Source organism: Eublepharis macularius, chromosome 9 (assembly GCF_028583425.1).
Source record: "Eublepharis macularius isolate TG4126 chromosome 9, MPM_Emac_v1.0, whole genome shotgun sequence".
Lineage (NCBI taxonomy): Eukaryota > Metazoa > Chordata > Lepidosauria > Squamata > Eublepharidae > Eublepharis > Eublepharis macularius.
The window spans coordinates 41,650,351-41,667,844 of record NC_072798.1 but is presented as its reverse complement, the minus strand read 5'-3'; the positions used below and the strand labels follow the sequence as shown (position 1 = coordinate 41,667,844).

Sequence of the window (17,494 nt, the reverse complement as noted above, 5' to 3'; positions counted from 1 at the left end):
TCATGACACACATCACCATTTCAGGCAGAAATGTGTAAAGACCCAGTTATATTTTAGAGCCTTATATACTGTAGTGCTAGTTGATTACAGAATAAAAGATCAGAAGGTTAATGTAAACACCCTGTCAGTGTGACCAAAAGGATGAATTTCTCAAAATACGTGGCATCTGACAAGCCTGAGTGACAAATGAATTATACAAACATTTGAGAAGGTGGAGCCGTATATCTAATATCCTCTTGGGAAAGAATGCATTCAAGGTTAAAGTCTTAATTATCTAATTATAACCAAAACAAGAAAATGTTTATACATTGCTCAGTGACCTTTCTCACCTACCAGACACCTATCTGACAAGCAGGATATCTCAGAGGAAGAATCTTGACACTAGAGCAAGGCCTATCTTACATGTTTGTGTGCTATATATGATGTCAGCATGAATGCATGCTCATAAGATTTTATGGAAAGGGGTCTAAAAATCCTTTAACAGTATATTCAAATCTTTACAGTGCAATCTCATGCAGTTATGCCAGTCTAAACTCAATGAAATAAATGGAGTTCAATTGGAATAACACTATATAGAATATCATAGTTAGATTCTTACCTATGAAAGCTCATGCCATGTAAACATATTTAAGGTGTTGTAGTAGATTGTCGGCTATTTGTTTGGAACATTTTCTATATATAATACATACAGAGAGAAACCCTGTAGGAGTGTTTCCTTCTGTAATAGAAGTAATTCAAGGCTTACTTTGGATGCGCATGGGAAGGCTGAGGTAATTTCCATTGCATAAAGATGATGGAACTTTCTTGTAGATCAGCTAAGAGAAAATGGTAGTAGCACTCAGTTAGCTCTATGCATAGTGGCAGAAAGTACTGTCAAGTCATAGCTGACTTATACTGACTCCTGCTGGGGTTTTCAAGGCACAAGAGGTAGTTTGTCATTACCTTCCTCTGCATAGCAACCCTGATCTTCCTTGGAGGTCTCCCATCCAATTACTAACCAACGCCAATCCTGTTTAGCTTCCACAATCTGATGAGATCAGGCTTGCCTGGGCTATCCAGGTCAGGGCAGCATTATACATATAATACTATTTATTCAAAGCCCTTTGATTTCTCAGTTTGCATAGTTCATTGTCCCCCTCTGCTTCCCTTGTGATTTTCTGGCACTAGATACCTACTGACCTGGATATTAGAAATTAACAAATTAAATTAAATTAACCAATTAAATTAAAAATGAATTAGGGAGTTGCAGATTTCTTAGTTCTAACATAATGTGTGGAGCCAAATTGTTAACGTGCCTGTGTGAGAAATCTTACTCTTAGATTTTCATTTCTTACAGCACTATCATAGGACTGACCAACATAATCATATGTTGCAATGTTGCAACAAATTGTATGTATACATTGTGTTGCAGTACCTGTGGGCTGTTCTATAAAAGGAAGTTAAAAACTGTGATTTAAGATCATTCAAAAAAGCTGTTCTCTTATTATGCTCAAAATATTTGTGCATCTGTTCTCCAGATACAATCCCTGGCAGACTGTGCATGGCATCCCACTACTTTCTACTCAGACAGTTTGATGATGTCCTAACTTATCTCAATTCGGTGAAGGTCAGTACATTTTACCAAGACTGCTAGTCTTCTACACATCTTATGTGTGCATTGTTTTGTGTGGACATGGCAGAATCTGACAGGTACTAAGATGCAAGAAGGATCCCAGTGTAAAGAACCAAAATGAAAAGTGCCAGAGCACGTACTAGAATGAGACATTCTAAATAACAGTTGAACACAAAACTTTTACACGCAAAACAAATGTACTGCCTGCAGACCAAAACAGTGTTGCCTGTGTATATTTGTGCCTGCTTTGATTTGCAGGCAGTACATTTGTTTTGCATGTAAAAGTTTTGTATTCAATTGTAGGAATTGGTTGAACTTTGTAATATTATTTACAGTGTCTCATTCCAGTGTGTGCTCAGGCACTTTTTAGAATCTGACAGGTATGCGGCCATCAAGTACGCAAGTTTAGCAGATCCTAGAGACAAATACTAGGGATGACTATCTTTATCATGTCTCTGAGAAAGTTCATAAGTGAGGCATCTGGCTTCTCACCATGTCCAAACATGCTGACTTTTTCAGTACAGATGATTTGGAAATTATCCCTTGCTATATTTCTTCCTGAATTTTAATGTTCCAAATTACCAAGATTTTTTTACCAAAGCAGCACTGATAATGTTGGGATCCACAGCTGTTCTTTATTTAATTTCCAAAGTATGTGTCCTTTCAGAAAACCTACACGAAAAATAATAATTTGGAGGAATACTTTTCTTCCAAATACATCTTTTTATTTATTGTTTGTTTCATTTCTATTCTGATGTACTCCAGAAAGGCAACATTTTGAAAAAGCACAAAAGAGTAAACATTTAGTATAACATTTCTACAGTTAAGTTTTTTTTTCTGGCATTTGACTATCCAGAACACTCAGTTAACTGCCATCATCCAGAGGGCAAGCTCATCCTCGTAGGCCACCAAACCTCTGTGCCTTGGGTGTGTGCATGCTGCGCTACTGCTTTTCTATCTGGCCAACTGGATGCCACTGTCTGTTGATGGGATTATAACGGTTGGCGTTGCCACCTCAGTTGCTTCCATAGTCATCTGTTGCTTCCTTCCCCCTCTGCCTCCCTTGAGCTATCAAGGGCCAACTCTGCCAGAGGGCTCCCATTCAGTTGGCCTGCTTGTCAGCCTGTGTATGATGGCTCAGGGGAAGGCATTGGGTCAAGCCATGCATGAGGGGGGCATTGCCATGGTGCAGGGGCCAGGCAGAGCAATAATGCTGAGCATCCAGCTTGTTTGATTAAATGCCAGGTCCCCTTTCTACATGAGTGCTGGATAACAGAGTTTTTACTGTATTTGTATTTTTTAAATTATTTTTTTAAAATTTCATTTCTGCTAGAGTGTAGTGGCACTCAAGTAAGAGTATTTGTTTTGTTTTATTTATTTTAAAAAGAATGGCCTGCTTCCCCAGAAGAAAAGAGATGCCCAGGCAAGCTTTATAATAAGTCATGGTGGGATGTTGGTCTGATTAGTGGATTTTGGGGCTTCCATTACCACCAGTTCCCCTGCTTTGCTGTCATCTGCTCACTCTTCAGTCCCATTCAGGAGTTGACGTATTTAATGCTTCTTTCCTTTTCAGTCCTCCTGGCATCTTTAATCAGAGCTCAGCAAGCAATACATGCCTAATAGGACATTACAAACTCTCACCAAATTTCTCTTGCAAGAACTTAATAAGCTCTGTTGGTCAGGGAGGGGGATGATACACTGGGTTGACACAATGAGAATAATTGATGGGGTGGGCAGAGGTGGCGTGGGGTATTGGTCCTGGGCAATACCCCGGGAAATCTTATGAGTTTAATTTTTTTATGTTGTAGACTCCATCATTATGTGAAGTTAGGAATTTTTGTCTCCATGTATTACTTTACACTCATCTGCCACTTTATTGGCCAGTCACCCACCTCGGAAAAAACTTTAGGAATCCTTTTCACTCTATCAGACTTTATTATCCTGAATAATTTGCTGTTCATCATCGTTCTTCTGTGCAGCCCCACACTGGGACTGTGCGTGTGCATGGGCCTGTCGACCAGAAAAAACTTTCAAAGCTACCTTAGAGCTCCATTAGGAGCCGCTTCTCCGAAGTCATGTAGAAACCCATTTTCCCACCCAAATAGGCATGTGACCATCCTGGAGGAGCAGCCCCTTTCCCTCAGTTCTCTCTGAGCTGCCGCTAGGAGAAGAACTTAGCTACTCAGCTCTGTTCTTTGTATAAATTTATCTTCATCTATTGTTATTATCAGTATTTTGACTTTGGCTTGGCTTTATGCATTATGTCTTTTGGATTCTGGATTGGACTCTGTCGATTTCAGAACAATATTATGAGTTCCCTGACTCAATATATCTGAGCCTAAGGCCTTGTTTAAGAAGCGCGCCAAACACGCTACTAAAATGACGCGCTCTGTCCAGCATGAGTTATTCCTATTGTGCCTAGGAGAGGGCTGTAATGTTACTGCTTGTTCTATATGCCAGCAATTCACACCCAAGGCCAAGAATGAGAGGGCACATTGGCTGAAGGCCTCGTTGTGGGAGAGAGTGCTTTCCGGCATGGATACTCTGGTAGCTAAAATATCTGCTACGAAAGAGCACCCATCAGCTTCAGAACTAAGAGTAACAAGGCCATCAGCTATCCCTGAGCATCAGTCTAGGGCCAGTTCCATGGCCTCCTCATGATCCCACATCCAAAAAACATTGTGCGCCACTCACACCATCAGATGATAATGTGGCTCCTTCAGTGAGTTTGTCTTACGAGGATTTGTGAATGTTTCACATGCTCCGCACCGGCTTCACCTGATCAGATGAAGCCTGCGTGGGGTGTTTTGAAACTGACAGACTTCTCCTCCCGCATCAGGGCGACAGGAGAAGGGGGCTGTCAGTTTCAAACACCCCACACCAGCTTCAGAAGCTGGTGCTGGGTGTTTGAATTCCATGAACTACGAACCATGAACCAATTTGTGAACTGGTAAAAGTTCGTGGAAGTTCCTGGTTTGTGGAATAGCAACAAACCACGAATCAGGTGGTTCGGGGGTTTTTCGGTTCGTGCCCACGTCTACTCTCTAGTGACAGAGGAAGTCCAATGTCATTGACCTGGGACACATTCTGCACGCCCTGATAAGGAGGGCAGAAAAATCAACTCCCTTGGCAGACGGCAATACTCTGTCTCCACGCTTAACCTACACATTGGAAATTATCGAATGATAATGAGAGGTTACCAATTTTATCTCTTGGAGAAACTTCCTGACTACATCTCAGGTCTCCCTAAAGATAAGAAATCAATTATTTCTATGTTACAAACTGAAGTTATTCAGCTGTCCAAACAGCAAATGAACACAGGAAGGCATGCTGTTGAGACATCTGCTAGGGGGATGGGCGGTGCCATTCTCATGAGGCATCATTCCTGGCTGCAGTCAACCACTCTATCACCAGAGACCAAGGCCGAGGTTGAGGAGCTGCCATTTGAAGGTTCGTCTTTGTTTGCCTAGAACATGGATGAGGCTATAACACAAAAGAAGAAAAACCATCAGTTGGCAAAATCTCTGGGCATAGTTCCACCCAGGGGTCATTTCGTAGAAAAAGAGCTGGAGGAACTCATTAGCATAACTCATTAGCATATTCCACGCCCCTTGACATCACCAGAAGTGTGTCATTGGCATAACTGATTTGCATATGCCACACCCCCAACATCACCTATCCTGGCTGTTTTGGAACCAATCCTGGCCATTCAGGGCTGAAATTGGGCCCAAAATGGCAAAAGGGGCTGAAAATGGCTGGAAAGGGGCCCAAAATGGTCAGGATCAGCCTCTGCTGAGTGGAAGAGTGATCCACCACCCATCAGAGGCCTGATCCGGGCCGTTTCAGCCCCAATTTAGGCGGAAACAGGCCCAGAATGCTGAGAGTCAGGTGGGCGGGGCCATCTGTCATGTGATCTCTTTGGGGAACTGCCGGAACTGCATTCTTGTGCGTTCCCCCTCAAAATGAGCCCTGGTTCCACCTGAGCAACATACCTACAAGCCCAGATACTTTCTGAGACACCAGTACCAGTACTATCCTTCCTACAGGCCCTATAGACAGTTTTATCAGCCACAGGGCTCATCTCAATGGTCTTGCCATCCTCCTCAACAGAATAGGAGATGTGGGCCTTACAGACCAAAGCAACCACAACAGTCTTTTCAACAAAAGAATGCTCAGGTTCCTTCCAAACAATTTTGATTCGTTGATGCCACCTCTAGCCCAGACTGTTTATTTAATGTTAGGCTGTTAGCTTATCTGTCAGTGTGGGAGTCAATAACTTCTGGCTCTTGGTTCTTAGAGCAAAATGACTACAGGTTAGAATTTGTGGCAGCACCTGGTTGCATTGTACATTCCCTGGCTATGAACAATGTATTATCAGAACTTGAAGATGAAATTCAGACTCTTCTTAAGAAAGGTGCAATTGTAGAAGTCCAAAATGCAGACACTATATTGGGTTTTTTCCCCAGATTCTTTCTTGTTCCCAATAAAGATGGAGGTCTCTGACATATCTTTGACTTAAGAAACCTTAATTGGTACCTAAAGACATCAAAGTTTAAAATGTTCACCTTGTCTGCTATGCTACCCTTATTGACCCCAATGATTGGTTTGCTGTCCTGCACCTCAAGAGTGCATATTTTCATGTGACTATCAGAACTCAGAAAATACCTTTCCTTCAAGTATCTTGATAGGCTTTTTCAGTACACTATATTCCCCTTTGGCCTCTTTACTGCACCCAGTGTATTTACTAAATGCATGCCCCCTGTTGTAGCTCACCAAAGAGAACAGGGTTGTTCTGTGTTCCCATACCTTGATGGTTGTCTTACTTCAGCCCCCTCTAGGGAACAATTGCTGGATGATGTGTCATTAGCAGAAAGCACTTGGTTGCGTTTGAGGTTAGTTATCAGTGTTAGTAAATCCAAACTTGAAACATCTCAAAGGGTAGCTTATATCGTGGCGATTCTCGATTCTGTGAGTGGCACAGCCTTTCTACCACTCGAAAGGTCTCAGACTATCAAAGCATTAGTAGCCAGCCATATTCTCCAAGAATCCATTTCAACTGACATGGAGAATACAGAGGTTGTTAGGCCATATGGTGGCATCTACTTCTGTAGTTTTGTTTGCAGGCCTTCACATGTGTGTCTTACAAAATTGATTTGTGAGGAAATACCAAGTGACCTCACATTCTTCCAGCCATAGGTTTTCAATACCTAGACAAGTGATAAGGTCATTACATTGGTGGTCTGTGGATTTAAGTAACAATAGGATTTTTACTCCTATTCAAACAGCCTATCAACAAGCTGGTGTTCAGTGTCCATTGCGTGTCAGAGCACGCTCAAATTAGGTCTCAGGCTTCCTCCTCAGCCTTCTTAAGGGGTGTACCAGTATCTCATATTTGTAAGGCTACTACTTGATCATCTCCAGACATATTTGTTAAACACTGTGCAGTTGATGTCAACACCTCACAGGATGTAGCAGTGGCAAGGGCTATCTTGCAGTCTGTTTACATAATAAAGAATATATAGTTAACTTTATGCTGCAGGGTTGTTACATATGGTGTACAAGACTTTATAATGCATTATATGTAATATATATCTGTTATAAAAAAATTCTGGTTATAATATATTATTCAGTGTTTATTCTGATTCCTCACCCATTCCTCTAGCCAGGAAAATCCAGGGTCTTGCCAGTGCCCTGTTTATCAGAAGAGAACTCTCTAACCTTGCCTGGATTAAGAGAGAAATGAAGAAGAAGATTAGAATCTCCATTAGTATGATTCTGGCAAGCATCTAATGCTGAGGGACTGAATACAAGTATAAATCTTGAAGCAGAAGCTGGTCCTGCTCTGGTTTCAAGTCTGCCAGGGGTGGTAGTAGAGAGGAAAGGCATGCTTAATAATCCAGACATTCCGGTCCCCTCCCCTCAGCCAAGTACCCCTGGGACTCCCATAGAGGCAGGATGTAGAGAACATAGTCTCCTAAAGACTCTGAAGTCTCAGAACACCTGCATTCCTCCTCGTCTGTTGAGGAGGAGAGCTCTCTAAGGTAAAGAATCTGTGGTGTTGACCACACAAACATGTTTCTTTCACAGGAGGTTTTCCATGAATTACTTCCCAAGGTTCTTCACATCCTGGAGATCCCATGAAGCAAGAAGGAGCCAGGGGAACAAGCACCAACTAGACCTGCTGTAGCGGCTAGAGCCTCTCCTCACTCATGGATTTCTTCTCTAGGTCTTCCTTTCCTGTCAGTTTTCAATAAGTTCCTCAAGATGGAATATGAAAGCTCTGCAAGATCTAAGGCCAACCACTAGATTATTCACCATTCCTCTATTCTCTAGTTCCAGAAGCAGCCAGCTATTTCAGGTTCCTGTTGGTCAATGCTTTGGTGGCTGACTTGACATCTAACACTATTGTTCCTGCTGTGTCAGATAGACTTCTAGTGATCCTTGTGACAAGAGAATCAACTTGGCCCTACGTGAGGACTTTGAGATTTTTTATGTGGCTCTTGAAGCTTCCATAATGGGCTCTATTTGCCAGAGTTATCTAACTCTGGGACTTGCACCCCTCAGCCAACAACAAGGACATCCCTAAAGAGCTGAAGGACAATCTAAAGAAAATTGCCCTGCCAGCAGAATTCATGACAGATGCCTCCCTTGACACCATCCAACCACTGGCCCAGGCCATGACTTCTAATGTCATAGTGTGCTGTAATATCTGGCTGCATAGCTGGGAAATGAGCCTCCCCTCCCAAGCTCAGGTAAATGGTGTTCCATTCAAAGTGGTTAACCATTTGGAGGATGCCCTATACAAATACATGGTGGAGGACAAGAATAAAAAGAAGGCATTGCTGAGTTATTGGAAGGAGGGCAAGACAAAAGACAATTCCAGCCCTTTCACAACTCCAGACCCAATGCTAGCTTCATATCTTTCAGAGCTAAGGGCAAATGGCAGCAATCCTGTAAGTTCCAACAAGCCTTCTTCTCATCCCAGACAAGGAGGAAAGAAAAACTCTTCAGCCTGATGCGAACCTCCTTGTGGCTTTTCAGGACATTGGAGGTCATCTTTTGCAGTTAGTGAATGTCTGGCAACAATTTATTTGTTTTGGACACTGCTTTCAAGGGTTATTATCTGGAGCTTAGGTGCTTACTGCCAAACAAATTTGTGTGAGTTCCCAGGTATTGCTGCCTGGCCCAGCAGCATCGTCTTTTCTAATCCATAGATTATCTCCTAAAAATAGGGGCAACAGAACACGTCCTAGATTCGGTTTCGTTTTCTCGGCCATGTTGGATGTTCCCCTCCGCAGGTCCGGGGGGAACTGTCTGAGCAGGCTGACTGGGTGGTTGACTCGCGAGGGTTAACCTCCAGGACTCCCAGGGAGGGAGCCTGGATCCGGGGCGCCGCGGGAAGAACCCTCTGGAAGTAATGCGGGGGGTAAATTTCCCGCTTGCCCCAACGGAGGCCGGCAGACTTGCGCAGCACCGCGTGTGCTGCCAGGCCATGGAGAACGGCAATAAGCAGATTTAAGGTGAAGACCTGTAAGTAAGCGAATCCCTTCTGATTTTTAAGCGTATGCGAAGGATCGGTGGGAACTGACGCTAAAAAGGCGCAGACTTCTTCCCCTGCACCGAGTTTCGGAACTTAGTTGACGCCCCCCTCTAAGATGGCGACGAGAAAGCAGAGCCCAGCAATGAGTAAATCGGTTATGGCGACGTTACAGGGGAAGGGGGAAACGCTGGAAGAGCTGGTGAGACGAGCAGTTTTCAATGCTGTGCAGCCCTTTGTAGCGAAACTGAATGAAATGGGGCAGAAGGTTGATTTAGTGGAGAGCAAGGTGAAAGCCATTAAAGAAACAGCGACCGGAGCAGAGCAGTCTGTGCACGAGAACGCAGTACTCATGAAAGCAACAAGTAAGGAAGTGAAGCTTTTGGAGAATCAAATAATAGGATTACAAGTGGACCGTGCCCAAACGATATTGCGTCTTCAAAATGTAAAAGAAGAGCAAAGTGAAAATTTAAAAGATTTGGTGTCTGGACTTTTGGCGCCATTCGCAAAGGCAACTAAAGAAGAGATAAAAAACGATATTTTGGAAGTCCGGCGGACATCTTCAAAGTATGCAATGAAGCGGCAGCTGCCTCGCGAGATTATTATTGACTTTTCATCTAAGAAGACTCGGGACACCATCTTAGACAATTCGTATAATGTGGACTTGGATTATTTGGGCAATAAGGTTAAAATATTGAAGGATGTTCCATTTTTGGCTCGTAAAAGAAGATTCAAGTATAAGGGACTTGCGGCTTTCTTGAGGAAATGTGATATAAAATATAAGTGGCTGTTTCCAGAAGGCGTCTGGTTCAGATATAAAGATCAAACCTACAAGATTACATCGGACGTGCAGCTGACAGATTTTTTGTTCAATCATCAGGAGTTTCAGCAGGAAGAAAGTTCGAAGTCTGAAGGGGAAAGTGGGGGGGAGGAAAGAGTGGGCGCAGCTGCTCCAGCTGCGCAGAGAGAATTAAGACCGAGACGCAAGGGGGGGGGAAGAAGTGCTCATCCTGAATATAATCTGTATTGTATAAAACCTACCAATCTGATAGCATATTAGAAAGTTAACTCTTAAGAAAAATTGCAGTATGAAGGGAATACAAGACATGTAGTGTAGAGTTTGTTGTTTGTATGTTGATTTTCCCTTTTCCCAGTTTTCCCTTCCCCTTTTTCTCTTTCCCTTCCCTTTTATACTTTTGTAGTTTTCTGTAGTTTTTTATGTTAGATATTGAAAAATAAAAAAACTTTATATAAAAAAAAAGAACACGTCCTAGGGGACATTAGAGGTCTACATTTTCTTGGAATGAAAATGAAAATGTGAGAGCAATTCTCAACATGAACTGGCCGAACAAAAAAAAAATCAGAATTGAAATTTTCAGGTTGGTAGTGGCTGCAATCCACAAATTCTTGGCCTTGGTGCACCTGGCAGAAGCGTACATCGTGATTCTTCATACCCACTGGAGATTCTTTTGTTTTGCTGATGGAGAGTACCTATTTCAGTACAGGGCTGTTTCCTTCAGCCCTTTAAGTTTTCACAAAAGTACGTGTTTCCCTGGTGGCCCTGTTGTGGATCCAGGGATAGTCAATCTTTCCGTATCGGGATGATATTCTCATCAAGCCCCCCTCTTTTCACCAGTGGCTGGCTGACATGGAGCAAACTATTATCTGCCTTCAGACCAATGACTTTGTAATCAACAGGGAGGAAAGTTATTACAAGATGGTATTACACCCCCCAAAAAACTTTCAAGAATGACATTGTCCCATTCTCCTCTTTGCTAGAAAAAATGTGGAGAAGCGGGTACCTATGCCCACTGGTGGTGGCAGTGTCGGCTCATCAGTAGTTTTTGGACTAATATTATAGAACAGATAGAACAGATAACATCATATAAAATTCCATTGATCCACAACTGATTTTTCTTGATCTTTGGCAAGAAGTGCAGATTGCAAGTATACGTCAACAACTCATATCAAGTCTTTTGGTTGCTGTTAAGACATTGATAGCCCTCAGTTGGAACAAACATTTCCCTCCATCATTGACACAGTGGTATTCTCGGGTATGGGACCAATTCATAATTGAAAAAATTACTGATAGGATCCAGTGCTCAAATACATCTAATAAACAATTTTGAGTTTTTTGATAAAAATGATATGCAGCCTTCAAGTGACTTATATTCTGCTATTTTGGAACAGTGACTGTTTTTATATATATATAAAAACAGTGGTATATATATACACACGCGTGTGTGTGTGTATATTATGGATAGTTTTGAGAAATATCTCAAAATAAAGGTTAATTACAAGTGGTAATAAAATTAGTAAGAAAGCTACGTATTCAACTGTTTACTACAAGTTAACCTTACTCTATTTATGTATTCTATTTCAATATGTATGCAGATGTTTTAATCAATAAAAAAAATTTAAAAACAGGGAGGAAAGCTGCCTGTTGCTTTCTCAGCTCATTCTCCACCTGGGGGTTGTTCTGGATACCTCTCTGGACATAGTTTTCCTCTCCCGGGAACAGCAATTGAAGATTTGGATAGTGGTCCAACAGATCAGACAAAAGTCCAAAGAAAACATTTTGACCCTGGCAAGTCTCCAGGGTGTGCTAATGTCCTGCCAAGATGTGGTTCCCTAGCCAAGGCTTCAGGCTTGTTCTATACAGCGTATCCTGTTGCCCTTCTAGAAGAAGATTGCACAACATCGCTAGCTGTCCATTCCCCTTCTAAATCAACTTTTCTAGGATCTCAGGCAGTGGATATCCCAGGACGGGCTTTAACAGATCTCCCCTAAGGGAATCACCTAGAACCTTGATCACTACAGCCACCAGTCTTCAGGAACGGAAGGCTCATTCAGTGGGAAGAGTCATGCAAGCAACATAGTCACGAGGCACAAGCCAAATGAAGTATCAATTGCTTGGTGCTCAGGATGATTTACCTCTGCCTTCTTGCCTTCCAAGACTCTTTAGTAGGAATGCACATAATCATTCGCACAGACAGTATGATGGCATCGGCCTACCAAGATCACACCAAATCAAAGTCTCTAAATTCAGAGGCGACTCAGATCCTAAATTGAGCAGAGAACTGTCATGTGTACTAATTCAGCACATCTGAGACTACAAGTTGCAGAGGGGCAGTACAGCTTCCTGTGCTGATCCCTGGTAGTCCAAAAGGTGGGGCAGCATCAAAAGAGCTTTGCAGTCACAGTCGAAGGTGGAAAGCAAACCCCCAGTGTTACTTGGGACTTCTTCATGGTGGCATTTTTCCCTGCCCTTAGATTTTAGCACTAAATCAGCTGAAATGACTCAACTACAGGTGCCTCTGAAATTACCCAAATGTTTTGGCAAACAAAGTCTATAGCACCCACAGCATCTCCTGTATTTGCATATTTATGTAGAACACATTTGCTGCATACTCAACCGTTATTTCAGTGATCTCTGCATCTACACTATTACTTTTAATAACAAAAATTTAATGAATTCTCTTAACTTTGCTTGTTTATAAAAATGATGCAAAGAGCCCTGGCTGCACTTTGTGTCAATCTTAAGCTAGACCAGAAGCATTATTGATATTTAATTAGGCTAGATAGTGCTAGATTGTAAAACTGGTTTCAGGTACACCAAAGACTTCAGCGTTTGGGAGACAGGTGAAGACAAAGGAAAATCTTTTACTGAGTTTTCTTTATTGGGTTGTTCCTGTTGGAAAGAGAGACATTAGCAAATTAATAACTTAAGAATAAGATTGTAAGCAGTAGTAACAAATATTAGAAAAGCTACAGCTACAAACCAAGGGCTTCGACTTTAAGAGCTACAAGATTTATCTGCTAAGATCCTTCCCAGCTCCACAGACAACATTGACATGAAGACTTCCTTGCACATAAGATACATAATCACACTCACATGGATCAGCCAGTGACTAATACAGAAGCGCCTGCAGCTCATGGAAGAGTGATTTGTTGTTGAGCAGAAGGCTTTTCATAAACCTCTCAGCAGAGGGCAGAAGGGTGTTTGTACAATTGTGTCCTTATTTCTGTTTCAGAGGACTTAACCTGGGGTTATATTTGAGAAGCTGATTTGATGATATTTATGTTTTCTGAATAGAATCTTAGGAGAAATTGTAGAAAGAAGTGAGAGCAATGAAGGAACTTTAAGACCATCTTTCAAATCAGATTCTGTGTAGGATGTAAAACTGATCAGGATAAAGTGTTGAAATAAATGGAGGGTGAGGCATACCTGATGACTGCTGGCAGTGTACAAAGCCTGTTTCATAATCTGCTAATACATTCATGTAGTGCTGAAACATTCCTGTCCGAGGCTTAATGTAACTTGGCATCCTGCTGCTCTTTGTATTCCAAACCTGTATGTCTGGATAATTTTTTGTACCTCCTACACAACCAAAAGATTTCAGTACAAAGGAAATGAGGCTTTCGCACAGCTGGAAGGGGAAAGGTGTTTCTGTCCTTGGGCAAAGACTTGGCACGAAGGAAAGCAAAAAAAGTGTTCCACCCATATCTGTACAAAGAGGCTGTTGTTTTTGCAAATATACTATAATTCCGATTATTTAACCAATTTCACCTATAGTCATTTTGCCTATATTTTTGTAACTCCAGAACCAAGTGTATCAGTACTGCTGAGACCAAGCTAGGGAATTGTCCTATAGCATTTGAAATGGGGACATAATCAGGGCAGTGTGTATTCCATCATTAGGCTGCTCTTTGCAGGTGCAAACATCAGTATTGGGCGCAGAAGTTACTATTCTGAGGATTTCCAGTTTTTAATTTTTTTAAAAGCAAGTGTCTTGCTTCCAATCTTGGTGAAAATCTTAAAAAGTATGTGAACAACACTTAGTAAAATCGCTAGTGAAAGAACAGAGAGATGAGAACAAGATTTCCACTGTTCAGAGAGCAAGCTTCAGTACACTGCTATTTTTTGCAGCTCGCCAGAAGCAGAATAAATTGTGCAAAGCCAATATATGCATTTAAAGTTTTAGGCAGTTAGTATAAACATACCTGCTCCTTCATCCATCAGAGTCCTAGAGCTCAGAAACCTGCTTGCTCAAATTAGACTATCTTCTACACATTTATTTTATTAAAGTGCTTTATGATGCTGTTAATTTTTAACGTGATCTGCTTTACTGGTTATATAGAAGTGTAGATTAAATAATCTAAATATTTAAATTAAATAATATACAAAGCTTACATATTTTTGATAATTTGATTTTTTTTCTCTTGGTACAGAAGTTAGATTATCAAACCAGATTTTTTTTTAAAGTACATCTTATACACAGACATGAATATAATGGGGTGGGTGGGGTGGAATGCTTTGCAAATCAGCAGAATTAACTACATGGATCACAATGTACTCTGGACTGCCCAGAAAAGACCTTGCCAAATAGAGCGTACAATGTAGCCTATGTCGTATTACAAACATTTCTGCTGAAGAAATCTGATGTTCGTTTAATAGTTTTCTTTTCCTGTTAAACACATAAGGTATTATCTTGCTTGAGATTCAAGTGGTCATTTCTTATGCTACTACTTGCTCTCAGTTACACATAACTAACTACAAAACATGGATTGCATCAAATATAAATGGGTATATCCATGTATTTGCTGCTTTGAAATTTAGTTGTAAAATTAGTTCCAGTCTTAGCAGGGCTATCTTACTAGAGGCTTGTGACAATTTACCAGAATTCTCTATGAACCATTAGTATAATATTTTATTTCTAAGGATAACATGGATAGACCTAAAACTTAGTTCTTCAGTACTTGCTGAACTGTTAGAGAATAAATATGAATGTTTTGAGATGCTTGATGGTGTGGTGAAAGAGGCAGTTGCATCATAGTAGGATTTAATAATCCCAGAAAGAAAGGCAAACCTCAGCTGCCACCGTGTAATTTCTGGTTTGGAACTCTTCCCAAAATGCCATGGAATGTTTCTGTTATGTCTGTAATCACAAACTCTAGCTATTGTTTGTTTAAAAGCTTGATTCCCCCTCCCTAAACCCTGCAAAGGCCAACTCAGATTTTGAATCTTGATTTTTATAAGTGTATGCTGATTATTATATGTGCTTTCTTTTCCAGAGTTACTTCTACAATGATGACGCTTTTAATTTTAATTATGCCCAAGCCAAAGCTGCAAATGGAAATACCAGAGAGGCTGAAGAGGTATGTCTCTGCTTTCTTAAAATACTGCAGGCAAGGAAGGAAAATATTTTCCACCTGTATATGGTCATGGCTTGGCTTACTATAAGAATGAGGCAGAAGTCCCCAATGTGGTGTCTGTGGGTGCCATGGCATCTGTCAACACCTTTCCTGGCATCCACCAAGTGATTATAGAAAGTGGTGGGGCTGGGTGGAGCTTTTGCCTGGCAGGGTTTTTGATTGACTGCTGGAGATCTGATAGACTATAAAAGTTGCTTTGGCAGCAGTTGCCACCACAGCAAAAAGAACTTATCTTCAGTAATGCAGTGAAGCTGTGCATATGCAAGATTTTTTTTAAAAAAAATGTTCATCGTAAAATATGCTCAAACAGAACTTCTGCCTGAAATGTTGAAGAGCTACTATTAGAATTATGCATGACCTCATTTTGTGGTTAACTCACTGGCCTCTTGCAGCAGCCGCTTTTCATTGGCTCCACCTACCACCCTGTGTTCCAAGAATTCCAAAGGTGTGTGTAGGCTCAAAAAAGTTTGGGACCACTGAATCATCTGCCTCCCACATTCAATTTCTGCTCTTCCCCTGCCTCCTCTTCTTGCATGCAGCAAGATCATTGGGGACATCAGAATCAGCAAACTGTGTTTGTCTCTCATATTGCAACTAGGATTCCAAACTCTTTATGTGAAAGGGTGGGGATAGGGTGAGGCGAAAGAGGTAGGGACTGAGATCACATGAACAAACCAGAAGCTCCTTCAATGCTTACTCATTCATTGGCAAAGCAGGATTTGCTGCTGGAAGCACACCAAGCCTATCTTAATCTTCTCAGTGTTTCAGGATCTGAGCTTCCTACTTCTTGCTAGAATGTAGGACAGTCACTGATTATTTTGGCAGCAGTAGTCTTGCTACCTGTGCGTTGTCTAGTTGCTTTCTTTGTCCATACTTGATGAATTCTCACTGTGTTTAGAGGGGCTTACACCAAATTAGTATTCACAGAGTTGCAAGTTTAAGCTGCAATTTTACGCATTTTTGAAAGTAAATCACATTGAACATAGTGGGGCTTTGTTTAGAAACAAACTTACTTATTAAATCATGTAATTTTATTAGTATTGCCAACATGCCTTTTTTTTGAGCAACTAACAACTTAAGTGGAGTTGAACTTCTGATTTTGATTTCAGCTTTTTGCTAAATGCAGCTGAAAGGTTTACCAGATGGTATCATAATTTGCTAGTATGTGGTCCCTGCTGACTACATTTCCACTGTCTATTGCTCAGTTATAGTAGCATCTTTGACCTAGTCGCCTGATAATTTAATGGTAATGGACTATGTTTGTTGCTAGTCACAGGATCCGCCTCTATGTAATATATGAAAAAGAAGAGAGGATATGGAAGATGCTCATTATTGTTCTTCCAGTAGCATGTATATATTTGGGGTCTTCCCCACATTATCACAGAAAATATGACACAAGTAAGCTTTTACTTATGGCAGGATATTCAGTGACTCTTCTGTGACAGTAGCTTGCTCCCATTCAGATATTCAGTGATGAACGCAAATAGCCTTGCTTCTTAGGAATAGACTGATATTGTCATTTCCCCCACAAATTTGACAAGGTATCTGCTCCTGCTCAGCAACTAAAAGAATGTGGCTTTCAAAAGTTTTTTTTAAACTTTTTAAACTTTTGAAAAGGATATATGTGACTAAATGAGCTCCGTCAAGATCACAAAGAACTACTATTTGAAGAAAGATTAAACTTTTGAAAGACTAGGTTTAGTCACAAAGAGATTGTTTTGCTCTTCTGCTCTCAAACAATATCTTGTATCTGCCTGTAATGTTTGGACAAGTTCAATGTTCACAGCAGTTACAAAAGCGTGGCAAGTACTAGGTAGAAAAAATAAAAACAAAATATTGGGCTTCTAGGAAAATGCAGTAGCCCAGCAACAATAATATGGCCTTGAGGGAAGATGTGTAATTTTTGTATAGAAGAGATGCATATCGTGTGTGTGTGTGTGTGTGTTATGTACCATCAAGTCACTTCCAACTTCTGGTGACCCTATGAATGAAAAACTTCTAAAACAGCCTATCATTAACAGCCCTGTTCAGATCTCGCAAACTAGAGGAAATAGCCTACTTTATTGAGTCAAGCCATCTCATTTTGGGTCTTCCTCTGTTTGTACTGCCTTCCACTTTTCCAGTGAGTC

The 17,494-nt window shown here is 41.1% G+C and overlaps 1 protein-coding gene across 3 annotated transcripts in view; it reads left to right on the top strand.

The window, feature by feature from the left end:
• The window catches only part of IFT56 (intraflagellar transport 56), a 64,054-nt gene that overhangs the window by 19,433 nt on the left and 27,127 nt on the right, over nucleotides 1-17,494 (top strand). For 2 of the 3 annotated variants that reach the window (XM_054988752.1, XM_054988753.1), the window contains exons 13-14: nucleotides 1,518-1,606; nucleotides 15,225-15,308. In XM_054988752.1, the coding sequence (XP_054844727.1) occupies nucleotides 1,518-1,606; nucleotides 15,225-15,308 (173 nt within the window). Of the gene's footprint in view, nucleotides 1-1,517; nucleotides 1,607-7,699; nucleotides 7,779-15,224; nucleotides 15,309-17,494 lie in introns of those variants that run through there. The other variant, XM_054988754.1, reaches the window with a different exon arrangement.